Source organism: Diprion similis, chromosome 14 (assembly GCF_021155765.1).
Source record: "Diprion similis isolate iyDipSimi1 chromosome 14, iyDipSimi1.1, whole genome shotgun sequence".
Lineage (NCBI taxonomy): Eukaryota > Metazoa > Arthropoda > Insecta > Hymenoptera > Diprionidae > Diprion > Diprion similis.
In genome coordinates, this window is record NC_060118.1 from 7,731,601 (window position 1) to 7,758,508 (window position 26,908).

Below are 26,908 nucleotides of genomic sequence, written 5' to 3' on the forward strand. Positions count from 1 at the left end.
GCACATGTTTATAATTTGCTCACTTCGCGTGGTTTTCAGGGAAGCGAAAAGTGGATAATTTTACAAAATTATTCTGAGTGATAAGTTTTAATTTTACATTTCATATTCGTGGCTTATAGGCTAATTTACTGAATCGATGAACAACATATATTGCTATTATCTATATTCGTTATGGTTATTACTTATTTTGTTGAGAAAACATTTATTCGGTGGAGCCGGCTTCCCAGTTGGTTTTCCCATAAATGTTGTGTGTCGTCGATGTTTCTTACAATCTGTTTCACGCTTTTCCAACCACTGTCAATGGATTGGTAGCTCACAAACAAAAGGAAGTGGTGCGTTGCATTTGTGATCATTGAGCCCGCCACTCAGGTGCAACGATCCACAATTTTCTGCTCCCCAATTATTGGGTTCTCCTCTTGACCACTCATTGAATCCAGTCTTGGACACTGTTTGCCCGTGGATGGTGACGTAGTCGCCCTCCTCGTAAAGATCGTGGAAGCCCACGCTGACGTAACTCGGTTGCGGGGACTGTGCCTTCATCACTCTCAACACTGTATCCCTCTCAGCCACGGAATTGATGATGACCAAGTGCCCACCCTCCTGCTCGCAGGCGATTCGAGCCTGGTTCCACGGAAGTTTTTGCGAGTGCAGCTTGTAGCTACCGATGCCCGGAAAGTACCTGCATCACATGACACCAAATTTCATCAAAGGGCAAACTCTCTTTGACCAACTATCGAAGCTGACACTCACGTGTAATCGTCCCTTCTGACAGTCGGTAGATTTCGAACGAGGCAGGTCGGATCCGCGTTGCCAGTTGTTCCTGGACCTAACACAACGTGAGGAGGATGCCATGGATGAGATCCAAAAATGCGCTTTCCACATCGCATAGGAGAATGACACTGTGAATATGATCGGGAAACACTCACCTGGAGTTACACCGGGGGTCGGACAGGATGCTGTACGAGCAGGAATGACGACGAAGGAATCGAAGCATGATTGTTGCGCCAGAGTATAAGATACGAGGCAGAACAAAGTCTGAACCGCGAAGAACCTGACCGCCATGGCTGAGGTATGGATGCACTATTTCCGACGCAGTCTCAACTACTTACTCGATCCTCGCGATCAGGAAAACTCCAGAGACACGCCGACTACGATGCTGCCTTTATACCAAACTCGCAAGTCGTGAGTTTATCGTTTCACGCTGATCACCTGCGATGGATTATTTATGAGAATTGAAAGATTGCCTGAAAGTGGAAAATATCCGTATCTTTCAACGGTTGCGGGGGTGAAAATAATTGTTTGTCCATATGTCGCTTATCTCATGAAACGTTAGCCTTGTATCTTCCATTAATGATCGCGCGGTCTTCATATCTGCATCCTGCACTTGGCTCACTTTCGTCCACGTTGATTTTCATGCAACGACAATATTCCAACGGAATCGGATCCTTCTGCAAAGAAGCTTCGCGATCGAGGAAAATATCAGCGGATGCGAAAAACCCGAATTCGCCTGGCAGATGTTACAGGCTTATAATCAATGATCGTACCACAGTTGACAAAGAGGCCCAAAGCGATCGATCGGTCAATTCCGATGATTAAAATCGTCCAGAATTTTCCATGGGTAAACGAAAATTCACAAAATAATTTTTGAGAAACGTGAACGTAACGATAAGGCTGGTGAAGTAATTATACTGAGTGATACCTCGGCTCCATTTGCATTCCACCTTTATCATCAATGCCCTCCTCGTCCAGTCGTAAGTAGGTACATCCGGGCTGAAGAGATTCGGCATGTGTTACGTGTTGCCCAAAGTTGGGTATGAACAATAAAATTTGTTTTCGTTTACTTCTAATATTATAGCGCTGGAAAATTACTGGTTAAATTCCGCGTGTGAAATAGCGACGAAATCCCAGAGTATAGTTTACAATATTATTCGCCTCAAATAACTATCTCTCGTATCGAGTAGGTACTAAATAATCCAAGACTGCGATCAATCCAAGATCGAATTTATGTACATTCATGTGCGGCTGAGAGTGGCAGATACATGCCATAATTTCCTTGTAATTTATCAGACACGTACCGTACAGCTGTAACATTTTCGACATTACATTGAAACGTTGGTATTATGATGAACAAAAGATTGACTTGAACAATCACAATTAGTCAACGTATCAAAATAAAACGAGATTACATGTAATGTTGAATCGGTAGATGCAGTCAGTGGTTCGATCTGCAGCGAAGCGTGTTTCGTAAAGATACAGGCGAGTGTGCACGGTTCAGAGTGATTGGACAATGACATATCAGTAATAGCGTACGAAATTTCAATAATATGATAGATAGCATATTTCACGACTTGTATCTAAATATCTCGATCTTACGAATTAAAAAATCGGCCAATTAACCAGACCCAATACAATATAGCGACACCAGATATCAAGTAGCCTTAATTTCAAGAAATTACAATGACTTGTAAGCCTAGTTTGTGGCAAATCTATGACTGAGTCTAGTCCATGTTTTGAATTTATCTTCAACTTGGACAAAGTTCTTCAAATCGATGAGACGAAGTCAGACTAAACTGTCGAAGAGCTTCGACCTCTCGTTCCTCACCCGGGACACCATGAATTATTCTTATTCTACAAAAGGGAGAATTCGTAAAGGAACGAGCGATCGGGTCGTTTGAATAAAAACACGTCAATTGCGTAGGCAAATTAACAGCGAACAACAAATTGCTGAGGCATAGAAACCCTCACGGATTAGATGGAGAAGCCCGAGCGAGCCAAAGGAAGGAAGTGAATTTATTGAACAAAATCTGGTGAAATCCAAGTACGTGAAAGTGTGAACGAACCACCAAACATCATATATTTACCTTCTCTCTCACCTGGTGGAAGGGGCAGCCTTCTCACAAGATGTAGAAATACCGAGGCCGCCTTTTCTTCTGGGTCGAGGAGGATCTCCGGGCGGCAAAGCCCAGCTCGTTGGAGGTCTCCCAACGTCTCGAGGACGCCTTGTGAACGACTTCGGACACCACGCATCTGGTGCGGAGTCGCAATAACCGGAAGCTCCGCGAGTAATGTCTGCCACAGAACGGGAACTATACGCGGCGACACAGTCGAATAACTGAAGAATAGGAAAAGTGTAACAAAGATTGAAAATTCGTCCTCTGTGGAATCTCTTTATTATCTGCCCTGATTTGCGTGTGTTCCGAGGGCCTGACCGTAGGCCAGAGTGCCCCACGACCAGGGCAGCGTGTAGCCAGTCGTCCCCTGGGTGCGTGCAAGGAGGTGACCCAGGCCTCCCCCGGAGGTCCCGACCACGAAGGATCAGTCATCTTTATCGAAATCATGGCTGATAGATGAGCGCTTGGTGAAAATGCCTCTCAGGACTGGGTTCTATTATTTCGAAGCTATTCTACAACTGTCCTCACATGCTAAGACGGAGAGAGTGGTTTAACCGACCCGTCGTGGTCGGTTGCAGGCTCCTGTGACATTTTTCGACTACCTGCGACCCAAAGCATGTGGACTCTCGTGCTACGACCCTGAGCTCGTAAAAAGGCATATACAAAAGGCAAAATTGAGAGAGCAAAATGTGAAATGAAACGAATAAATGCAATTCATGCACACAATAGGCATGCGCGTTCAGGAATAGTATTTATTTGCATGTATATGCCTAGCAAAATAACTATAGAGAGAATTAAGCTGTCATCGAGACCCTCAAACTTTATTCGAATCAGGTGTCATTCTGACGCACATGCTTATAATTTGCTTACTTCGCGTGGTTTTCAGGGAAGAGGAAAGTGAAAAATTTAACAAAATCATTCTGCGTAATTAGTTTTTATTTCTCATTTCATATTCATGGATAATTGGGACAAACGTATTGAATCGATCAACAACACACATTGATATTATTCATATTGGTTATGATTGTTACGTATTTCGTACACAAAGTATTCAACCTGTGAAGCCGACCTCTCAATTGGTTCCGACGTAAATCTTTTTTTTCTTTAACGTTTCAAACAATCTCTTCACGCTTTTTGAACTATTGTCAATAGATCGGTAGCTCGCACATATAAGGGCATAGTGGTGGCTTTCCGTAATCATCGAGCCCGCCACTCGAGTGTAAAGCTCCATATCTGCCGGAGCCATTGGGTTCTCCTTTTGCCCACTCGTTGAACCCAGCCTGGGCCAGAGTTTGCCCATGGATGGTGACGAACTGACCCTGCTGGTAAAGGTCGTGGAAGCCGAGCATAACATAAAGCGGAGTCGGGGTTTTTGCCTTTATCACTTTCAGTATTGCGTCCCTCTCAGCCACAGAATTGATGATGGCCAGATGCCCACCTTCTTTTTCGCAGGTGATTCGAGCTTCGTTCCATCCAACTTCTTCCGAGTGCAGCTTGTAGCCGCCGATGCCCGGAAAGTACCTGCAACACATGATACCAAATTTCATCAAAGTTCAAACTCTCTTCGACAAACTGGCGACTGTGAGACTCACGTGTAGTCGGTCCTTCTGACGACTGGTGGATTTCGAACGAGGCAGGTTGGATCTGCGTTTCCAGTTTTTCCTGGAACGGAGATTTCAGAAGGCGGTTATTACAGGTATACCGCGAACAGGTGCTTTTCGCGTCGCGTAAGAAAATCACACTGTGCACGTGGTTCGGAAATACTCACCGGCTGCTGCAGAACCGAGCAGGATGACGATGGGCTGGAAGAATGATTGTTGCGCCAGAGTATAAGATACGAGGCAGAGCAACGTTTGAACCGCGAAGAACCTGACCGCCATGGCTGAGGTGTGGATGCACTATTTCCGGCGCAGTTTCAACTACTTGTTCGATCCTCGCGACCAGGAAAACTCCAGAGACACGCCGACTACGATGCTGCCTTTATACCCAACTCGCAAGTCGTTAGCTTATCGTTTCACGCTGATCACCTGCGATGGATTATTTATGAGAATTAAGAGATTGCCTGAAAGTGGAAAATATCCGTATCTTTCAACGGCTGCGGGGGTGAAAATAATTGTTTGTCCATATGTCGCTTATCTCATGAAACGTTAGCCTTGTCTCTTCCATTAATGATCGCGCGGTTTTCATATCTGCATCCTGCACTTGGCTCACTTTCGTCCACGTTGATTTTCATGCAACGACAATATTCCAACGGAATCGGATCCTTTTGCAAAGAAGCTTCGGGATTCAGGAAAATATCAGCGGATGCGAAAAGCCCGAATTCGCCTGGCAGATGTTACAGGCTTATAATCAATGATCATACCACAGACAAAGAGGCCCAAAGGGATCGATCGGTCAATTCTGATGATTCAAATTGTCCAGAATTTTCCATCGGTTAACGAAAATTCACAAAATAATTTTTGAGAAACGTGAACCGCGTAAATGTAACGATACGGCTGGTGAAGTAGTTATATTGAGTGATGCCGCGGCTCCATTTGCATTCCACCTTTATCATCGATGCCCTCCTCGTTCAGTCGTAAGTAGGTACATCCGGGCTGGAGATATTCGGCATGTGTTACGTGTTACCAAAGTTGGGTTTGAACTATAAAATTTGTTTTCGTTTACTTATGATATTATAGCGCTGGAAAATTACTGGTTAAATTCCGCGTGTGGAATAGTGATGTGTTTGAACCGCGAAGATCCTGACCGCCATGGCTGAGGTGTGGATGCACTATTTCCGGCGCAGCTGCAACTACTTGCTCGATCCTCCCGACCAGAAAAACTCCAGAGGCAAGTCGACTATAATGCTGCCTCCATACCCAACTCGCAAGTCGTTAGCTTATCGTTTCACGCTCATCACCTGCGATGGATTATTTACAAGAATTGAGGGATTGTTTTAGGGGTCCTTTAGTTTCTCGGCTGTTTTTTTTACGGCTTTTTCAATAATTTTTTACGGGCAAACCATCGAAATAATCAATCTCATTAGTTCTGTATAATCTTTATTAACATTTAAATAAGCTTTACAAATTTTTTGAAGTCAAAATGTATAATAGAATAAAAGTTATAGTGGCCGACAGGAAGACATCAAGTAAAAGAGGTGCTTGGCGGTGTCCAAGATTGCGGCTGTTCTACTTATCTGGAATCAAAAAACCAAACGGCATTTCAATCTTCATATTTAAGACTAGCGATTTAACTAGTAAATTCTAAATTACATAAATTGACTTTTTTATACACTTTTGAAAATTACAATCTATTTTTTACTCATTTCTTCTTAAGTTTTTCGCTCGTAGAGAGAAAAAAAATAGAAGCAATCATGATAATCCTACTTCAATTGCTAGTCTTGAATATGAAGATTGAAATGCCGTTTGGTTTTTTGATTTCAGTTAAGCGGAACAGCCGCAATCTTGGTCACCGTCAAGCACCTCTTGTACTTGATGTCTTCCACTATAACTTTTATTCTATTATATATTTTGACTTTAAAAAATTTGTAAAGCTTATTTAAATGTTGATGAAGATTATGCAAAAACAATGAGATTGATTATTTCGATGGTTTGACGGTAAAAAATTATTGAAAAAGCCGTAAAAAAAAAACAGCCGAGAAACTAGAGGACCCCCTTAAAGCGGAAAATATCTGTATCTCTCGACGGTCGCGGGGGGGGTAAAAATAATTGTTTGTCCGCACGTCGCTTATCTCAGGAACCGTTAGCCTTGTCTCTTTCATTAATAATCGCGCGGCTTTCGTATCTGAACCCTGCACTTGGCTCACTTTTATCCACGTTGATCTTAATACATCGACGGTTTGCTTCCGGAATCGGATTCTTTCGCAGCACTGCGGTCGAGGAAAATATCCGCGAATGCGAACAACGCGAATTCGCATGGAAGATGTTACAGGCTTATAATCAATGATAATTCCACAGCCAACGAAGTGGCTCAAAGCGATTAATCGGTCAATTCTGATAAATCATACCGTCCAGAATTTTCTGACAGTCATTGAAAATTCCCAATAATAATCTCTGGGAATCGTGAACGTAAGGACAAGGGTGATGAAGTAATGGGACTTGGTGACATGTCGGTTTCATTTCGATACTCATGGCCGATTTCACTTTTTTCTTCGACACCCTTTGCGGCAGAATTTTGAAGTTTTAAATTTTCGATATAGCTGTTCTTATTCATATCATCATTACGATTACTATTAACTAGGTAAATAAGTTATCCATAGTACATGAACCGTATTGTGGGTAATTGAATTATCTGTAGCAAGACGTAGTTACATTCATGTGTAATAATTCACATATAATAAACAACAGCTTGAAGAGTGAAAAAAATTCATACCTACCTTAGGAATGAACTAATACAATAAAACTTCATCCGATCAGGTGAGCTCAGTGCTCTCTTATTATTAATGGTAAGGTTACTTTTTAACGAACATCTATAATTAATCGTTAAGCATTTACTTTTCTTGATCCAGTTTTTCAAGTTTGTTTCAATTGTGCGCAAGTTATTTAATTTTGAATTTTTCCTCCGAATATCCTTTTCTTCTACTCTAAAGTAAAGAGTACATTCATTCACAAATGCTTTGAAGAAATATGGCTCTCGTTTTCTAGACTAAACAAGTTCACATTGAAGTGACCGATCACAAAAACCTAATTGGTTTATTGGTATTTGCTAATATTAGCGTGTTCAACTAATCAATGAAATCTTTTTTTATTTCGGATCATGGCACCTTTACCCTGAAATGATTTTAATCAACTCGTTATTCACATTATTCGTTAACACACCAATAACTTTTGTATTGCCATATTCTGAACGTTCATGGCTTCGATGTACGCCGTTTTTACATGTTTTACAACTCCATCATTTTGCTTTATTAGATTATTGTTATGACGACGTTCCTATCCGTTCATGATTTTATACAATTGCTGATCAACATAATTGCAAGAGTCAAGAGACGACGAAGTCTAATTCCCTACAAGACCCAGGATATACGCGACGCGAGTATTTTGCATCAGTGAGTGAATTTCCTTTGTTCCGTTTATCCGACTATTTTCAAGTGATTATTCATAAAATGAAGGTTTCCTAATTTATTTATACAAATATACTTCGAAATATAAGGTATGACAAAACGGAGCGTGAATTAAGTACGTTATTATTTACGTGAGGGGCAAATGAAACTGTATTTATCCGGAAGGTCACTATCTAAACTTTGAGGCCTTACAGTCTTTCTTCTTGATATTAACTTGCTGCAGATAAACGAGTACATTTCTTTTTTAAACGAATTTTAGTTGTTTTGCAAATTATTGTGTGAATTTCGATTATTATTGCAAAAGCCTTGATACATTCTATTCTATCAACGGATGGTGCATGCAGTAGAGGCCCTGAGGAGTATCCCCGAATTTTTTCAGATTTTTACAAAGCCTGTAACACGATGAAGAAAAGGACAGGACACGAAGGACCCAGGGGTCCGCAGAAACAGTAGCGAAATGCGATTTCCGTGGACGGTTAAGGGAAGCGGAAAGTTGGCAATTCCACTGGATTATTCCGCATGATGAGTTTTAACTTTTCATTTCATATTCATGACTGACAGGCTACTTTATTGAATTACAGAACAACACATATTGATATTAGCTATATTGGTTATTGTTATTACTTATTTTGTTGAGAAAATATTCATTCGGTGGAACCGGCTTTCCAGTTGGTTCCCCCATAAATGTTGGTTTCGTCGATGTTTCTTACAATCTGTTTCACGCTTTTTCAACCACTGTCAATGGATTGGTTGCTCGCAAACGAAAGGACGTGGGAAATTGCATGGGTGATCATTGAACTTCTCACTCGCCAAGTGCAATGTTCCACAATTTTCAACACCCCCACGATTATTAGGTTCTCCACTCGCCCACTCGCTGAATCCAGCCTTGGCCAGACTTTGCCCATGGATGGTGACGAAGTAACTATCCTGGTATAAGTCGTGGAAGCCGAGGAGGACGCACTCCGGAAGCGAGCCTTTTGCCTTGATCGCTTTCACCACTGCATCCCTCTCAGCCACGGAATTGATGACAGCCAAGTGCCCACCTTCTTCTTCGCAGGCAATTAGAGCCTTGCCCCATGGAAGTAATTGATCGTGGTACTTGTAGCCACCGATTCCCGGAAAGTACCTGCATTACATCATAACAAATTTCATCAAAGTTCAAACTCTCTTCGACAAACTGGTGACGGTGAGACTCACGTGTAGTCGGTCCTTCTGACGACTGGTGGATTTCGAACGAGGCAGGTTGGATCTGCGTTTCCAGTTTTTCCTGGAACGGAGACTTCAGAAGGCGGTTATTACAGGTAAACCGCGAATATGTGCTTTTCGCGTCGCGTAAGAAAATCACACTGTGAACGTGGTTCGGAAATACTCACCAGCTGCTGTACGACCGATCAGGATGACGATGGGCTGTAAGAATGATTGTTGCGCCAGAGTATAAGATACGAGGCAGAGCAGCGTTTGAACCGCGAAGATCCTGACCGCCATGGCTGACATGTGGATGCACTATTCCTGGCGCAGCCTCAACAACTTGTTCAATCCCCGTGACTATGAAAAACTCAAGTTTCAGCAGCCACTGTCCGCTTGATGCGATTCCCGTCGTCCCCACACGTTCTGTTTCTTTTTATATCCGATCCGCGGAGGGTCATTCAAAGGTTATCCTTCCATTCTGACCTTTGGTGGACTCTGTTGAGAGATGAGGACAAAGCTGCAAATATTCGCTAATCTTAGTAGTCGCTCGGTCGTGCTTATCTTCACCGTTAAAAATGATCGTTAGTCGACCACACATTTCCATTTACAGATGAGAGAAACCCAAATGCGAATTGTGAATTTATTAAATTATTGAATTGAATGTATTGTGTTTCTAAGTTTGCTACACAATCTCTGTACGGCATTTGGAATTCACTAAACGTACTACCTAATTTACGTGATACGTTCCCAAGGAGATTCAATTACAGTCTGTCGAAATTGAAAATCTATCGTGTTAGGAGTACGTCATACACATAATTTTAAATATCCCAAAATCACGCTGTCCGCTACAAATTTCGTAGTCTGATTTCGAATGTCTGAAAGCTGAATTCGAAAATTACCCCGAAGAAGTTTAGTCTTAGTTGATGGTACGTCAAATGTAGAGTACTCAAAAAAGAATTTCACAGTGTTTAGAAATTGCGGAATTTTCTTCTACGTAACTTGCGGCGCTTCGACCTTTGTACGAAATCCTTAACAGTGTATCATAATTTAAGCCGAGCGAAAATAATTACCCTGCAAAATTTGAAATATGTACTGAAGCTTTCAATTTGGTTCATAGTTTTGGTATACATTCACCAGAAAGTTACTCAACTCGTATGGAAACCTCGAAATGCAGGAATCAAGATGACGACGTATTTCTCTACTTTACACGCGAGTATGACTTCGATACGTTTCGCAACAAACAAGATGGTCCCCATCATGTTCGTCTTGGCAACCTTCTTGGCGTCATTGGTAACATAAGGGATCGTCTCAGTGTGAAATTTTTGAAAAATCGTTTTTTTTTTTGCGTTATCGTATATCATACACTGTTCTAAACATTCTTTCAAATTTTTAAATCGAAATTCACTAGACCGTGATCCTTTTGTTTTTTTTCCACCTGCGCATGTACCTTTCTAAGGTGCTTAGGTTCTATAACTTTGCAGAATAAACTGTCGAAGCATTTCAGTTCGTTTTTGAAATCGACCACGGATAGACATACGAGTGAAACCCCTAAGAAAAAAATCAAGATGGACAGAAAAGGTGATAGTGATGTGAGATTTTATAAAAAATCGATTCCAGGATTGGGATTCAAAATTTGTGTTCGGTGTTTGCGTTCAGATCCGGCCGAGATCGCCGATTGATTGTAAGTAAACGATTTATCTAAAATTTTCTAACTTCGATCTCCAAACGCGTTTTTCTCGGAATGGTGATTTATTTATTTTTTTTAAATCTTCCTATTTTTTTTACGAAGAACTGTCGACAAAAAGGGCCAAATTTGATACCTTTTTTTCAAACCGCTGCCATTTTGTCAAATTAAAAAAAAAAAAAATCCTCCATACCGCGATAGCGACTTTCCTACAGATTAATCATCTTTTTGAAATTTTTGTTTCAGATCAAAATTGCGGCCGCAATCATGGACATCGTACAGGACCTTTTTTTTTAACGTGTTATTTCAACGATTTATTTAATTATTATATACTAAATAAATGAACGTAAAAAAATCATTTTGTATTCGGCATGAATGTATTTATTTATAAAAAGAAAACCAGACCGATTAGTTTATTACAACATTAAAAAAAAAAATCGCGAAAATCAGTGATTTTTCGAAGGGTCACACTGAGACGATCCCATAAAAATGACCTTTTGCTCTCGACACATAAATTGGTCGATAAATATGATAAAGCCAGAAAAATTTTTTTCCTCCAAAGATCCGTTGCTAATTATCGTCTTGTATTCAAATGCAAACAGAATGAATCATAAATCTGGAAATTACGTCTGACGTAAGTCTTCAATTACCAGAAATGGAGTAGGAAATTCCTGATTTACATTTGTTTGCTAACGATAAGAAAATCTCATTAATTCATACTACGCAAATAAATATAGATTACAATTTCACGACTGAAGCAGAAATAATACGAAGTCCGTTCAGCGATAAGTGAAACTTATCATGGATATAAATTCGTACATCATGCAATCGAATAACATGATTCCTGTACAAAGTTATAATAAGCATAGAGAATGCATGCCTATTTAAATTACCGTTTGGTAAATCAATTCGACAATGACAATAAAGAAAAATTTATTTATATCTAAGCCTCTGGACATAAAATCGTGATAAAGAAGGCCGCATGCATGCGACGGAAACCAGGTTGGAGACGTTCATGTTCCGCTATTCGTGCAAGAAGTAGCTTCAAATTGACTCCGTCCTTCCATTGGATCACCGCTTTCTCCACAGTTAATCGCGTGTCACTTTAACTGCACTTTTACTATCACCAAATTATTGATGGTTTCATACTGCTCCGAAGATTTAATTATTTGCCCCCCCCCCCTCCCCCCCGATTCCCGGAAAGTACCTGCATCATATGATGGAGAATTTCGTCAAAATTCATAATCCCTTCGACCATTTACCGACGGTGACACTCACGTGTGGTCGTTCCTTTTGACAACCGGTGGATTTCGAACGAGGCAGGTCGAATCCTGCTGCAGATAAACGAGTACATTTTTTTATTAAACGAATATCAGTCGTTTTCAAAAATTGTTGTGTGAATTTCGATTATTATTGCAAAAGCCTTGATACATTCTATTCTAACAACGGATGGAGCACGCAGTAGAGGCCCTGAGGAGTATCCCTGAATTTTTTCAGATTTTTACAAAGCCTGTGACATGAAGAAGAACAGGACAGGACACGAAGGACCCAGGGGTCCGCAGGAGCAGTGACGAAATGCGATTTCCGTGGACGGTTAAGGGAAGCGGAAAGTTGGCAATTCCACTGGATTATTCCACGTAATGAGTTTTAACTTTTTATTCCGTATTCATGACTGACAGGCTACTTTATTGAATTGATGAAGAACACATATTGATATTAGCTATATTGGTTATTGTTATTACTCATTTTGTTGAGAAAATATTCATTCGGTGGAGCTGGCTTTCCAGTTGGTTCCTCCATAAATGGTGTGTTTCGTCGATGTTTCTAACAATCTGTTTGACGCTTTTCCAACCACTGTCAATGGATTGGTTGCTCGCAAACGAAAGGACGTGGGAAATTGCATGGGTGATCATTGAACTTCTCACTAGCCAACTGCAACGTTCCACAATTTTCAGCGCCCACACGATCATTAGGTTCTCCACTTGCCCACTCACTGAACCCAGCCTTGGCCAGAGTTTGCCCATGGATGGTGACGAAGTAACCCTCCTGGTATAAGTCGTGGAAGCCAACGAGGACGAACTCCGGCGATCCTTTTGCCTTGATCACTTTCACCACTGCATCCCTCTCAGCCACAGAATTGATGACAGACAAGTGCCCACCTTCTTCTTCGCAGGCAATTAGAGCCTTGCCCCATGGAAGTAATTGATCGTGGTACTTGTAGCCACCGATTCCCGGAAAGTACCTGCAACACATGATACCAAATTCCATCAAAGTTCAAACTCTCTTCGACCAACTGGCGACTGTGAGACTCACGTGTAGTCGTCCCTTCTGACGACCGGTGGATTTCGAACGAGGCAGGTCGGATCTGCGTTTCCAGTTTTTCCTGGAACGGAGACTTCAGAAGGCGGTTATTACAGGTACAACGCAAATATGTGCTTTTCGCGTCGCGTAAGAAAATCACACTGTGAACGGGGTTCGCAAATACTCACCGGCTCCTGTAGGACCCAGCAGGATGACGATGGGATGGACGAATGATTGTTGCGCCAGAGTATAAGATACGAGGCAGAGCAGCGTTTGAACCGCGAAGAACTTGACCGCCATAGCTGACATGTGGATGCACTATTTCCGGCGCAGCTTCAACTACTTGTTCGATCCTCGCAACCAGGAAAACTCCAGAGACAGGCCGACTACTATGCTGCCTTTATACCTAACTCGCAAGTCGTTAGCTTATTGTTTCACGCTGATCACCTGCGATGGATTATTTATGAGAATTGAGAGATTGCCTGAAAGTGGAAAATACCCGTATCTTTCAACGGCTGCGGGGGTGAAAATAATTGTTTGTCCATACGTCGCTTATCTCATGAAACGTTAGCCTTGTCTCTTCCATTAATGATCGCGCGGTTTTCATATCTGCATCCTGCACTTGGCTCACTTTCGTCCACGTTGATTTTCATGCAACGACAATATGCCAACGAAATCGGATCCTTCTGCAGAGAAGCTTCGCAATCGAGGAAAATATCAGCGGATGCGAAAAACCCGAATTCGCCTGGCAGATGTTACAGGCTTATAATCAATGATCGTACCACAGTTGACAAAGAGGCCCAAAGCGATCGTTCGGTCAATTCTGATGATTAAAATTGGAATAGTATTTATTTGCATGTATATGCCTAGCAAAATAACTATAGAGAGAATTAAGCTGTCATCGAGACTCTCAAACTTTATTCAAATTAGGTGTTATTCTGACGCACATGCTTATAACTTGCTTACTTTGCGTGGTTTTCAGGGAAGAGGAAAGAGGAAAATTTAAGAAAATTATTCTGCGTAATTAGTTTTCATTTCTCATTTCATATTCATATATAATTTGGACAAATGTATTGAATCGATTAACGACACATATCTTTTGATATTATTCATATTAGTTATGATTGTTGCGTATTTCGTACACAAAGTATTCAACCGGTGAAGCCGGCCTCTCGATTGGTTCCGACGTAAATCTTTTGTTTCTTCAACGTTTCAAACAATCTCTTTTACGCTTTTCAAACTATTGTCAATGGATCGGTAGCTCACACACATAAGGACGTAGTGGCGGGTTTTCGCAATCATCGAGCCCGCCACTCGTATACAAAGCTCCATATCTGCCGGAGCCATTGGGTTCTCCTTTTGCCCACTCGTTGAACCCAGCCTGGGCCAGAGTTTGCCCGTGGATGGTGACGAACCGACCCTGCTGGTAAAGGTCGTGGAAGCCCAGACTGACGTGTTTCGGATACGGGGTTTTTGCCTTTATCACTTCCAGTATTGCGTCCCTCTCAGCCACAGAATTGATGATGGCCAGATGCCCACCTTCTTTTTCGCAGGTGATTCGAGCTTCGTTCCATCCAACTTTTTCCGAGTGCAGCTTGTAGCCACCGATTCCCGGAAAGTACCTGCAACACATGATACCAAATTTCATCAAAGTTCAAACTCTCTTCGACCAACTGGCGACGGTGAGACTCACGTGTAATCGTCCCTTCTGAAGACCGGTGGATTTCGAACGAGGCAGGTCGGATCTGCGTTTCCAGTTTTTCCTGGGAAGGAGACTTCAGAAGGCGGTTATTACAGGTACAACGCGAATATGTGCTTTTCGCGTCGCGTAAGAAAATCACACTGTAAACGGGGTTCGGAAATACTCACCGGCTCCTGTAGGACCCAGCAGGATGACGATGGGCTGGAAGAATGATTGTTGCGCCAGAGTGTAAGATACGAGGCAGAGCAGCGTTTGAACCGCGAAGATCCTGACCGCCATGGCTGACATGTAGATGCACTGTTTTCGGCGCAGCCTCAACAACTTGTTTAATCCCTGTGACTATGAAAACTCTAGTTTCAGCAGCCACTGTCCGCCTGATGCGACTCCCGTCATCCCCACACGTTCTGTTTCTTTATATACCCAATCCGCGGAGGGTCATTCAAAGGTTATCCTTTCATTCTGCCCTTTGGTGGACTCTGTTGATGAGATTAGGACTAAACCACAAATAATCTTAGTAGTCGCTCGGTCGTTCTTATCTTCATCGTTGAAAATGATCGTCAGTCGATCACACATTTACATTTACAGACGAAGGTCTCGTCGAATAAAAAATTAGGTGTTTTGAAGTAAATTATCAATCGGTCTGATTAAATTTGCAATCAGTTTTCGGAATTCTGCTTAATTTCGTTGGAAAAACGTAAATGCGAATTATGAATTTATTAAATTATTGAATTGAGTCCGTTCAGCGATAAGCGTATCTATGCATGCCTGTGTGAATTATTGTTTGGTGAATCAATTCCACGATGACGATAATGGAGGAAAATGTATTTATATCAGCGTCCGGTCGTAAAATTTTGACAAAGAAGGCCGCAAGCATGCGACGCAAATCAGGGTGAAGACGTTCATGTTCCGCTATTCATGCAAGAAGCAGCTTCAAAGTGACTCCGTCCTTTCGTTGGATCATCTGCTTATCCACAGTTAATCGCCTGTCGCTTTTACTGCACTTTTACTATCACCAAATTATTGATGGTTTCATACTACTCAGAAGATTTAATTATTTGCCTGGGTTTCCAGTCGCACAATAGAGGTTATGGTCAGCTGAAAGGTAAATTGCGCACATTCTGGCCAGTGTAATCTCGAATCTTGGCTCCGCGATCCAGGCTGAAGACATCAGGCACAATTATTATGTGTTACCAAAAGTTGGGTAGAAATATTAAAGGTTGTTTCCGTTCACTTATAAAAGTGTTGGTGAATTGTTGGTCGAATTCGACGTTTGGGATCGCCATTAACTTCGACAGTATCGCTCAGTTTATGCAATATTTCCACAACTGCTTAGAAATTGTTGTTAAATAACTTATTTGCTATCTTGATATTTCGACGATATTTTATCTATAGTCTGAAATACTGTTACACTCAGAAGACTTGTGGAATATTGGAAAAATGACAGATTCTCTGTAACTATTCGGAATTTCAGGAAATCGTCACTGAATTTTCGAATGACGCATAATTATTTGAATTTGGTAAACGTTCATCAAATTAGGGTGAAATTTGTAAATGGTAGGTAAGGTTGTCATTGAATTCAGTATTGCTTACAAAAAATAGAAAATATTGGCACAAAAGGCCAAATTCCAAACGAAGCGAATGATCGAAACCTCGAGCCGAGCGAATAACCAAGATCATCCTAACCTCGATGTCTACTGTTTACTCTCTGCTCGAGTTATTCTTTGTTCTAAGCGTTCTCGCACTCTATTTTCACGTGTCTCGGCATAAGAAGATTTTTCATTGTGTTATTGCCTCAGAACCCAAACGGCCGCAACCCAAAAGCAGGTAAAAGAATCGATTCCACCGTATAAAAATCGATTCTCTCGAATATCGAAGAGAGAGAATGGAAGTGAGAGATTGGAAGTCATTGTCACATAATTAGTACGGAATCGAACTTGCATTTTACTTCGCCCCGAGTACAAAGTAGCCGCAAAGGGAAGGTATTAACGAACATTATTGACGTTTTACATATACCTTTATAATATACTAACTTCGCGTGGTTTTCAGGAAAACGAAAAATGGGTAATTAAACTCAATTATTCCGTGTAATAAGTTTTAATTTTTCATATCATATTCATGACTTACAGCCTAATTCATTGAATCGATGACCAATTTGAATTGATATTATTGTCTATTTTCGTTATCCTTACTGTATAATTTATTCGGAAAATATTCGTTTGGCGGAGCCGGCGTTCCAGTTTGTTCCCACGAAAATGTTGGGTTCTTTAAATTCACTTCAAGTTGGTTAACATGATTTTTTGTTTTTGAATTCTGACTTGATCATCTGTTTTGTTTCGTCAACGTTTCTTAGTTTCACGCTTTTCCAACCACGGTCAATGGATGGGTAGCTCGCATATGAAATGGAATGGTATCTGGCAACCGTGATCATTGAGTCCGCCACTCGAGTGCAAAGATCCACAACTTTCCGCGACAGTACCAGTGGGTTCACTACTCGCCCACTCATAGAACCCAGTCTTGTCCAGGTCTTGTCCATGGATGGTAACGTATTGGCCCTCCTGGTAGAGATCGTGGAAGCCCAGACTGACGTATAACGGTTGCGGGTTCTTTGCCTTCATCACTTTCATCACTGCATCTCTCTCTGCCACGGAATTGATGATGGCCAGGTGCCCACCTTCATCTTCGCAGATTCTTCGAGCCCTGTTCCAAGGAAGTGGTTGATAGTGCAGCTTGTAGCCCCCGATGCCTGGAAAGTACCTGCATCACATGATGGAGAATTTCGTCAAAATTCATAATCCCTTCGACCAGTTACCGACGGTGACACTCACGTGTAGTCGTTCCTTTTGACAACCGGTGGATTTCGAACGAGGCAGGTCGAATCCGCGGTGTCAGTTGTTCCTGGACCTAACACAACGTAAGAAGGATGTCATGGATAAGATCCAAAAAAGCGCTTTTTTCCATCGGGTAGGTGAATAACAGTGTGAATATGATCGGGAAATACTCACCTGGAGTCACACCGGGGGTTTGACAGGATGCTGTACGAGCGGGCATGACAACGAAGGAATCGAAGCATGATTGTTGCGCCAGAGTATAAGATACGAGGCAGAGCAGCGTCTGAACCGCGAAGAACCTGAGCGCCATGGCTGAGGTGTGGATGCACTATTTCCGGCGCAGTTTCAACTACTTGCTTGATCCTCGTGGCCAGGAAAATTCCAGATTCACGCCGACTACGATGCTGCCTTTATACCCAACTCGCAAGTCGTTAGCTTATCGTGTCACGCTAATTACCTGCAACATATTATTTATAAGAATTGAGAGATTGCCTTAAAGCGAATATATCCGTATCTCTCAACGGTTCCGGGGGGTGAAAACAATTGTTTGTCCGCATGTCGCTTATCTCACGAAACGTTAGCGTTGTCTCTTCCAACAATTATAGCGTGGTCTTCGTATCTGCATTCTGTACTCAGCTCACTTTCATCCACGTTGATCTTCGTACTTCGTCCGGAATCGGATTGTTTCGCAGCATTGCGATCGAGGAAATTATCCGCGGATGCGACTGACGCGAATTCGCAAAGTGGATGCTGCTGGCTTATAATCAATGACAATATTACAGTTGACTGAGTGGCTCGAAGCGATCGATCGGTCAATTCCGATAATTCAAATCATCCAGAACTTTCCATCGGTAAACGAAAATCCACAAAATAATTTTTGAGAAACGTGAACGCAACGATAAGGCTGATGAAGTAATTATATTGAGTGATACCTCGGTTCCATTTGCATTCCACCTTTATCATCGATGCCCTCCTAGTCCAGTCGTAAGTAGGTACATCCGGGCTGGAGATATTCGGCATGTGTTATGTGTTACCGAAAGTTTGGTACGAACAACAGAGTTCGTTTTCTTCATCTTTATCAGCTTTTGATTACCACCCATTTTGATTAGCAAAGAAAGCTGTGAAGAAGTTTCGAGGTCTGTAGATTCAGCAACAATTTTCCACTTGTCGAAAGATCGCTGATGTCAAGACTGAGTTTGCGCAAGTTGAACTTGCCGTCATTGCTGTTGAGAAGGGCGAGTTCATTCGAGTAACGACCGAATCTTTTTTCACTCTTTTTCCAACTGTGGATTTTACTTGCGATTCAAAGTTTATCATCACATTCGCAGTTGGCAAAAGTAGAATATTCCAAAATTTCTTACCTGAAGAGAATCAACCGATTTCACAAATTTCTCAGTTCCTTACAACGACCGTATGAGTCAGCGTTCACCTTACGCCGTTTTACAAATAAATCGTGCCTTGTTTGTCGATTGGTATCAGTGATTAGATGTTGGAGAAATTTTTTTTTCGTCAACGTACGAAACTACAGCGAACGTGAAATCCAATTATTTGTGCAAATTACACACACTGACAACTTTGAAGTATTTTTACGACTATTTGAAATTTTCTCTTATTACTCAATTTCCAATTAAAACAATAACGCGCTTATATCTTTGCATGTGAATAGCACAGAGAAATTCATGTCTTTTAATGCAATTCAAGTAGCCTGAATCACATCCATGATGTTTTTACTTTATTTATTTTTCTCTTTATTATTTTCACTCATGTGGTTATTTCATGAAATATCCCTACCTCGCAATTTAATAATTCCTGCTTACAAATTCGCACGCCTTGTTACGTTTCTAGCTTTTCACTTGCGCAACCATTCATTTCGTCAACAAGCACGCTCGTCTCTTTGCGCAAACATATTATACGTATAATACATACTCATCACAGGCATGCGCGTACGGAAGTAGTATTTATTTGTACATATATGCTCACGCAAATAATTATACTGTGAAATAGGTTATCATCGAGACCCTCGGACTTTAATCAAATTAGGCAATTATTCTGACGCACATGCTTATAATGTAATAAGTTCGCGTGGTTTTCAGGGAAGCGGAAAGTGGACAATGTTATTAAATTATTCTGCGTAATAAGTTTCAATTTTTCATTCCATATTCATGGCTAATTTAGACAAATTTATTAAATCGATGAACAACATATATTTATATTATCCACATTGGTTATTGTTGTTACGTATTTCGTACGAAAACCATTCATTCGGCGAAGCCGGCTTCTCAATTGGTTCCTCCATAAATGTTGTGTTTCGTCGATGTTTCTTACAATCTGTTTCACGCTTTTCCAAGCACTTTCAACGGATCGGTAGCTCGCAAACGAAAGGAAGTGGTGAATTGCATTTGTGATCATTGAGCCCACCAATCGAGTGCAAGGATCCATAATTTTCTCCGATCCGACGATTGGATACTCCTTTAGCCCACTCGTTAAATGCAGTCTTGGACACTGCTTGCCCGTGGCTGATGACGTAGTGGCTTTCCTCGTAAAAATCGTGGAAACCCACGTTGACGTGACTCGGTTGCGGGGACTGTGCCTTCCTCACTTTCAACACTGCATCCATCTTAGCCACGAAATGGATGATGACCAAGTGTCCACCCTCCTGCTCGCAGGCGATCCGAGCCTGGTTCCACGGAAGTTTTTGCGAGTGCAGCTTGTAGCCACCGATGCCCGGAAAGTACCTGCATCACATGACACCAAATTCCATCAAAGGACAAAATTTCTTTGACCACCTATCGAAGCTGACACTCACGTGTAATCGTCCCTTCTGACAGTCGGTAGATTTCTAACGAGGCAGGTCGGATCCGCGTTGCCAGTTGTTCCTGGACCTAACACAACGTGAGGAGGATGCCATGGATGAGATCCAAAAATGCGCTTTCCACATCGCGTAGGAGAATGACACTGCCAATATGATCCGGAAATACTCACCTAGTATTACTTACACCGGAGGTTGGGCAGGTGCTGTACGAGCGGGCATGACGACGAAGGAATCGAAGCATGATTGTTGCGCCAGAGTATCAGATACGAGGCAGAGCAGTGTTTGAACCGCGAAGAACTTGACCGTCATCGTTCAGGTGTGGATGCACTATTTCCGGCGCAGCCTCAACTACTGGCTCGATCCTCGCGATCAGGCAAACTCCAGAGTCACGCCGACTATGATGCTGCCTTTATACACGACTCGCAAGTCGTTAGTTCATCGCTTCACGCTGATCACCTGCGATGGATTATTCATAAGGATTGATGGATTGCTTTCCAAATTTTGAATTGAAAATAATTCTTATCTCATAATTCGTTAGCCTTGTCTCTTCCATTAATAATCGCGCGGTCTTTGTATCTGAATCCTGCACTTGGCTCACTTTCATCCACGTTGATCTTCACACACCGACGGTTTGCTCCCGGAATCAGATTCTTCCGCAGCACTGCGGTCGAGGAAAATATCTGCGAATGCGAACAACCCGAACTCGCATGGAGGATGTTACAGGCTTTCACTCAATGATAATTTCACAGCCGACGGAGTGGCTCAATGCGATCAATCGGTCAATTCTGATGAATCATACCGTCCAGAATTTTCTGACAGTGATTGAAAATTCCCAATAATAATCTCTGGGTAACGTGAACGTAACGATAAGAGTGATGAAGTAATGGGACTTGGTAACACGTCGGTTCTATTTACATACTCATGGCCGATTTTACCTTTTGCTTCGATACCCCTTTTGGCAGAAGTTTGAAGTTTTAAATTTTCGATATAGCTTTTCTTATTCATATCATCATTACGATTACTATCAACTAGCTAACCAAGTTATCTATAGTACATGAACCTTATTGTGGGTAATCGAATGACCTGTAGCAAGACGTAGTAACATTCATATTCAATAATTCACGTATAATATACAACAGCTTGAAGAGTGAAAAAAATTCATACTCACCTTAGGGCTGAACTAATACAATAAAACTTTATCCAATCAGGTGAGCTCAGTGCTCCCTTGTTATGAACGGTAAGGTGACTTTTTAACGAACATCTATAATTATTCGTTAAGCATTCACTTTTCTTGATCCAATTTTTCAAGTTTGCTTCAATTGTGCGCAAGTTATTTAATTTTGAATTTTTCCTCCGAATATCCTTTCCTCCTTCTCTAAAGTAAGGAGTACATTCATTTACGAGAAAATAATTTAAAAAAATATGGCTTCCGTTTTCTAGACGAAGCAAGTTCACATTGAAGTGACCGATAATAATAACCCAATTGGTTTATTAGTATTTGCTAATATTAGCGTGTTCAACTAATCGATGAAATCTTTTTTTATTTCGGATCATGGCACCTTTACCCTGAAATGATTTTAATCAACTCGTTATTCACATTATTCGTTAACACACCAATAACTTTTGTATTGCCATATTCTCAACGTTCATGGCTTCGATGTACGCCGTTTTTACATGTTTTACAACTCCATCATTTTGCTTTATTAGATTATTGTTATGACGACGTTCCTGTCCGTTCATGATTTTATACAATTGTTGATCAACATAATTCCAAGAGTCAAAAGACGACGAAGTCTAATTCCCTACAAGACCCAGGAGTTACGCGGTGTGAGTATTTTGCATCGGTGAGTGAATTTCCTTTGTTCCATTTATCCGACTATTTTCAAGTGATTATTCATAATATGAAGGTTTCCTATTTTATTTATGTAAATATACTTCGAAGTATAAGGTATGACAAAATGGAGCGTAAATTAAGTACGTTATTATTTACGCGAGCGGCAAATGAAACTGTATTTTTCCGAAAGGTCACTATTTGAACTCAAAGGCCTTACAGTCTTTTTTCTTGATATTGATTTGCTGCAGGTAAACAAGTACATTTCTTTTTTAAACGAATTCCAGTTGTTTTGCAAATTATTGTGTGAATTTCGATTATTATTGCAAAAGCCTTGATACATTTTATTCTAACAACGGATGGAGCACGCAGCAGAGGCCCTGAGGAGTATCCCTGAATTTTTGCAGATTTTTACAAATCCTGTGACATGAAGTATCATGAAGAAGAACCGGACAGGACACGAAAGACCCAGGGGTCCGCAGAAACAGTGACGAAATGCGATTTCCGTGGCCGGTTGAGGGAAGCGGAAAGTTGGCAATTCCCCTGGATTATTCCACGTAATGAGTTTTAACTTTTTATTCCGTATTCATGACTGACAGGCTACTTTATTGAATTGATGAAGAACACATATTGATATTAGCTATATTGGTTATTGTTATTACTCATTTTGTTGAGAAAATATTTATTCGTTGGAGCCGGCTTTCCAGTTGGTTCCCCCATAGATGTTGTGTTTCGTCGATGTTTCTTACGATCTGTTTCACGCTTTTCCAACCACTGTCAATGGATTGGTAGCTCGCATATGAAAGAATATGTTTTATAGCACTTCTGATCATTGAACTTGCCACTCGCCAAGTGCAATGTTCCACAATTTTCAACACCCCCACTATTATTAGGTTCTCCACTCTTCCACTCTTCGAACCCAGCCTTGGCCAGAGTTTGCCCATGAATGGTGACGAAGTAACTATCCTGGTAAAAGTCGTGGAAGCCAACGAGGACGAACTCCGGCGATCCTTTTGCCTTGATCACTTTTACCACTGCATCCCTCTCAGCCAAAGAGTTGATGACAGCCAAGTGCCCACCTTCTTCTTCGCAGGCAATTAGAGCCTTGCTCCATAGAAGTGGTTGATTGTGGTACTTGTAGCCGCCGATTCCCGGGAAGTACCTGCATCACATGATACCAAATTTCATCAAAGTTCAAACTCTCTCCGACCAACTGGCGACAGTGAGACTCACGTGTAGTCGTCCCTTCTAACGGCCGGTGGATTTCGAACGAGGCAGGTCGGATGTACGTTTCCAGTTGCTCCTGGAACGGAGACTTTGGAAGCCGGTTATTACAGGTATAACGCGAATATGTGCTCTTCGCATCGCGTAAGAAAATCACACTGTGAACGTGGTTCGGAACTACTCACCGGCTGCTGTAGGATTGAGCAGGATGACGATGGGCTGTAAGAATGATTGTTGCGCAAGAGTGTAAGATACGAGGCAGAGCAGCGTTTGAACCGCGAAGATCCTGACCGCCATGGCTGAGGTGTGGATGCACTGTTTCCGGCGCAGCCTCAACAACTTGTTTAATCCCCGCGACTATGATAAATTCTAGTTTCAGCAGCCACTGTCCGCTTGATGGGATTCCTGTCGTCCCCACACGTTCTGACTCTTTTTATACCCAATCCGCGGATGGTCATTTAGAGGTTATCCTTTCATTTTGACCTTTGGTGTACTGTGTTGATGAGATTAGGACTACACCACAAATATTTGCTAATCTTAGTAGTCGCTCGGTCGCGCTTATCTTCGCCGTTAAAAATGATCGTATGTACACCACATATTTACATTTACAGACGAAGGTCTTGTCAAATAAAAAATTTGGTGTTTTGAAGTAAATTATCAATCGGTCTGATTATATTATTATATAAGATGGTCCCCACCATGTTCATCTTGGCAACTTTCTTGGCGTCATTGCGGTAACATAAGGGATCGTCTCAGTGTGAAATTTTCAAAAAATCGTGTTTTTTTTTTTGCGTTATCGTATATCGTACACTGTTCTAAACATTCTTTCAAATTTTTAAATCGAAATTCAAATTATTACGATCCTTTTGTTATTTTTCCACCTGCGCGTGTACCTAAGGTTCTAAGGTGCTTAGGTTCTATAACTTTGCAGAATAAACTGTCTAAGCATTTCAGTTCGTTTTTGACATCGACCACGGATAGACATACGAGTGAAACCCCTAAGAAAAAAATCAAGATGGACAGAAAAGGTGATAGTGATGTGAGATTTTATAAAAAATCGATTCCAGGATTGGGATTCAAAATTTGTGTTCGGTGTTTGTGTTCAGATCCGGCCGAGATCGCCGATTGATCGTAAGTAAACGATTTATCTAAAATTTTCCAACTTCGATCTCTGAACGCGTTTTTCTCGGAATGGTGTTTTTTTTTTTTTTTTAACCTTCCTATTTTTTTTTACGAAAAACTGTTGAAAAAAGGGCCAAATTCGATACTTTTTGTTCAAACCGCTGCCATTTTGTCAAATTTCCAAAAAAAAAAAACCTCCATAGCGCTATAGCGACTTTCCTACAGATTAATAATCTTTTTGAAACTTTTATTTCAGATCAAAATTGCGGCCTCAATCGTGGACATCGTACAGGACATTTTTTTTTAACGTGTCATTTCAACGACTTATTTAATTATTACATACTAAATAAATGAACGTAAAAAAAATCATTTTGTATTCGGCATGAATGCATTTATTTATAAAAAGAAAACCAGACCGATTAGTTTATTACAACATTGAAAAAAAAAAATCGCGAAAATCAGTGATTTCTCGAAGGGTCACACTGAGACGATCCCATAAAAATGACCTTTTGCTCTCGACACATAAATTGGTCGATAAACATTATAAAGCCGGAAAATTTTTTTTCCTCCAAAGATCAGTTGCTAATTATCATCTTGTATTCAAATGCAAACAGGATAAATCATGAATCTGCAAATTACGTCTGACGTAAGTCTTCAATTACCAGAAATGGAGTAGGGATTCCTGATTTACATTTCGTTGCTAACGATAAGAAAATCTCATTAATTCATACTACGCAAATAAATATAGATTACAATTTCACGACTGAAGCAGAAATAATACGAAGTCCGTTCAGCGATAAGTGAAACTTATCATGGATATAAATTCGTACATCATGCAATCGAATAACATGATTCCTGTACAAAGTTATAATAAGCATAGAGAATGCATGCCTATTTAAATTACCGTTTGGTAAATCAATTCGACAATGACAATAAAGAAAAATTTATTTATATCTGAGCCTCTGGACATAAAATCGTGACAAAGAAGGCCGCAAGCATGCGACGCAAACCAAAGTTGAAGAGGTTCATGTTCCGCTATTCGTGCAAGAATTATCTTCAAATTGACTCCGTCCTTCCGTTGGATCACCGCTTTCTCCACAGTTAATCGCTTGTCACTTCAACTGCACTTTTACTATCACCAAATTATTGATGGTTTCATACTACTCGGAAGATTTGATTATTTACACCCCCGGTTCCCGGAAAGTACCTGCAACACATGATACCAAATTTCATCAAAGCTCCAACTCTCTTCGATCAACTGTCGACTGATAACTAGCATACACGTGTCATAATCTATACATTCACCTTTATTCTCATGATTTCAAATAATTTTGAAGAAAATCCAAAGTTCCTCGTTTTTTGAACTTATTTCATCGATGGTCAGTTTTTCAAAATTGTCTTCAATGCATTCTATCAATTTTGCAAGGCTGTGTGCATAATCTGTAATTTTTTTTCCAAACTCTCAATTTCACAATCTTCTTTCCATGCTTTATACATCTCTCATTTTGTTTCACCGCATTTAATCAATCCAGATGTGATCCATCCATTTTATAGGTATATCATAATTTTTTACTTCCGACACCTCACTCGCAACTTTGATTATTTTAACGGCCTTATTCATTAACCGTGTTACAATTATTTGCAACTTTTAATTTTTTATACTACAGAGTTTGCTCGGTTCATTACAATCTATGTGTGAATGTATTTTTTTTGATTTCTTCTGAAATCGTACAATGAGTTTTAGACTTGAATGAAAATTTTTTCGTTTCTCGTTTTCGTTTTTCCAAATACGTTATCAATACAAGATTCGTATAGCAAATCATTACATCTCGTGACGGTACAAAAGTATGGAATAGGTAAGTATAATGAATTTCACGAAATTTTTTTGCAAAAAGCATCATTTTCGTTTTCGAGTAAAAGCAAGTTTACATTGAAATGTCCAATGATAAAATGAATAGCCACATTAGTATTCGCCAACATGAGCGTGTTCAAGTCGTTGGTAAAATATTCTTCTTTCAGATCATGGCATCTATACGCTGATCTAATTTCAATGAACTCGTTATTTGCATTTTTCATTAACGCAACAATGATTTTTGCAAGCCAAATGCCTAACGTTCATGATTATAATGTGCGCTGTTTCTTTTATACATTACAACTCGATCATTTTGCTTTATTACATTATTGTTATAACAATGTTAATATCCATTGATGCTAAAATTGGAAGGACATTGTAGATTCCAAGTCTCAATGCAAACTACTGAAT

General features: G+C 40.8%; 7 protein-coding genes across 8 annotated transcripts; all 7 read right to left on the reverse strand.

Annotated features, from left to right (window-relative positions):
- Nucleotides 1–248: 248 nt before the first annotated feature.
- On the reverse strand, nucleotides 249–1,125 carry LOC124414817 (hemolymph lipopolysaccharide-binding protein-like). Its single transcript, XM_046895896.1, has 3 exons — nucleotides 927–1,125; nucleotides 751–826; nucleotides 249–679 (listed from the first exon to the last, which is right to left on the reverse strand). Exons 1-3 carry the CDS (start codon nucleotides 1,060–1,062, stop codon nucleotides 298–300), a joined length of 594 nt encoding a protein of 197 aa, XP_046751852.1. The 5' UTR covers nucleotides 1,063–1,125; the 3' UTR covers nucleotides 249–297.
- A 2,911-nt stretch (nucleotides 1,126–4,036) lies between these two features.
- LOC124414824 (hemolymph lipopolysaccharide-binding protein-like) lies at nucleotides 4,037–4,858 on the reverse strand. Its single transcript, XM_046895903.1, has 3 exons — nucleotides 4,660–4,858; nucleotides 4,484–4,553; nucleotides 4,037–4,412 (listed from the first exon to the last, which is right to left on the reverse strand). Exons 1-3 carry the CDS (start codon nucleotides 4,769–4,771, stop codon nucleotides 4,037–4,039), a joined length of 558 nt encoding a protein of 185 aa, XP_046751859.1. The 5' UTR covers nucleotides 4,772–4,858.
- Nucleotides 4,859–8,645: 3,787 nt separating this feature from the next.
- Nucleotides 8,646–9,518, reverse strand: LOC124414821 (hemolymph lipopolysaccharide-binding protein-like). The gene is made up of 3 exons (XM_046895901.1): nucleotides 9,327–9,518; nucleotides 9,151–9,220; nucleotides 8,646–9,079 (listed from the first exon to the last, which is right to left on the reverse strand). The coding sequence occupies exons 1-3, from the start codon at nucleotides 9,445–9,447 to the stop codon at nucleotides 8,692–8,694; spliced, it is 579 nt and encodes a 192-aa protein (XP_046751857.1). The 5' UTR covers nucleotides 9,448–9,518; the 3' UTR covers nucleotides 8,646–8,691.
- A 3,115-nt stretch (nucleotides 9,519–12,633) lies between these two features.
- Nucleotides 12,634–13,426, reverse strand: LOC124414820 (hemolymph lipopolysaccharide-binding protein-like). The gene is made up of 3 exons (XM_046895900.1): nucleotides 13,315–13,426; nucleotides 13,139–13,208; nucleotides 12,634–13,067 (listed from the first exon to the last, which is right to left on the reverse strand). The coding sequence occupies exons 1-3, from the start codon at nucleotides 13,424–13,426 to the stop codon at nucleotides 12,683–12,685; spliced, it is 567 nt and encodes a 188-aa protein (XP_046751856.1). The 3' UTR covers nucleotides 12,634–12,682.
- Nucleotides 13,427–14,372: 946 nt separating this feature from the next.
- Nucleotides 14,373–15,112, reverse strand: LOC124414818 (hemolymph lipopolysaccharide-binding protein-like). The gene is made up of 3 exons (XM_046895897.1): nucleotides 14,996–15,112; nucleotides 14,820–14,889; nucleotides 14,373–14,748 (listed from the first exon to the last, which is right to left on the reverse strand). The coding sequence occupies exons 1-3, from the start codon at nucleotides 15,105–15,107 to the stop codon at nucleotides 14,373–14,375; spliced, it is 558 nt and encodes a 185-aa protein (XP_046751853.1). The 5' UTR covers nucleotides 15,108–15,112.
- A 2,022-nt stretch (nucleotides 15,113–17,134) lies between these two features.
- LOC124414819 (hemolymph lipopolysaccharide-binding protein-like) lies at nucleotides 17,135–17,966 on the reverse strand. Its single transcript, XM_046895898.1, has 3 exons — nucleotides 17,831–17,966; nucleotides 17,654–17,729; nucleotides 17,135–17,582 (listed from the first exon to the last, which is right to left on the reverse strand). Exons 1-3 carry the CDS (start codon nucleotides 17,964–17,966, stop codon nucleotides 17,201–17,203), a joined length of 594 nt encoding a protein of 197 aa, XP_046751854.1. The 3' UTR covers nucleotides 17,135–17,200.
- A 2,354-nt stretch (nucleotides 17,967–20,320) lies between these two features.
- On the reverse strand, nucleotides 20,321–23,900 carry LOC124414822 (hemolymph lipopolysaccharide-binding protein-like). 2 transcript variants are annotated; one of them, XM_046895902.1, is made up of 3 exons: nucleotides 23,709–23,900; nucleotides 23,533–23,602; nucleotides 23,024–23,461 (listed from the first exon to the last, which is right to left on the reverse strand). In XM_046895902.1, the coding sequence occupies exons 1-3, from the start codon at nucleotides 23,818–23,820 to the stop codon at nucleotides 23,077–23,079; spliced, it is 567 nt and encodes a 188-aa protein (XP_046751858.1). In that variant the 5' UTR covers nucleotides 23,821–23,900; the 3' UTR covers nucleotides 23,024–23,076. The 2 variants fall into 2 exon arrangements, 1 of the variants encoding a protein (XP_046751858.1); XR_006930076.1 differs by lacking the exons at nucleotides 23,024–23,461; nucleotides 23,709–23,900 and adding an exon at nucleotides 20,321–20,391 and having other exon boundaries at nucleotides 23,533–23,560.
- Between the last annotated feature and the right edge of the window lie 3,008 nt (nucleotides 23,901–26,908).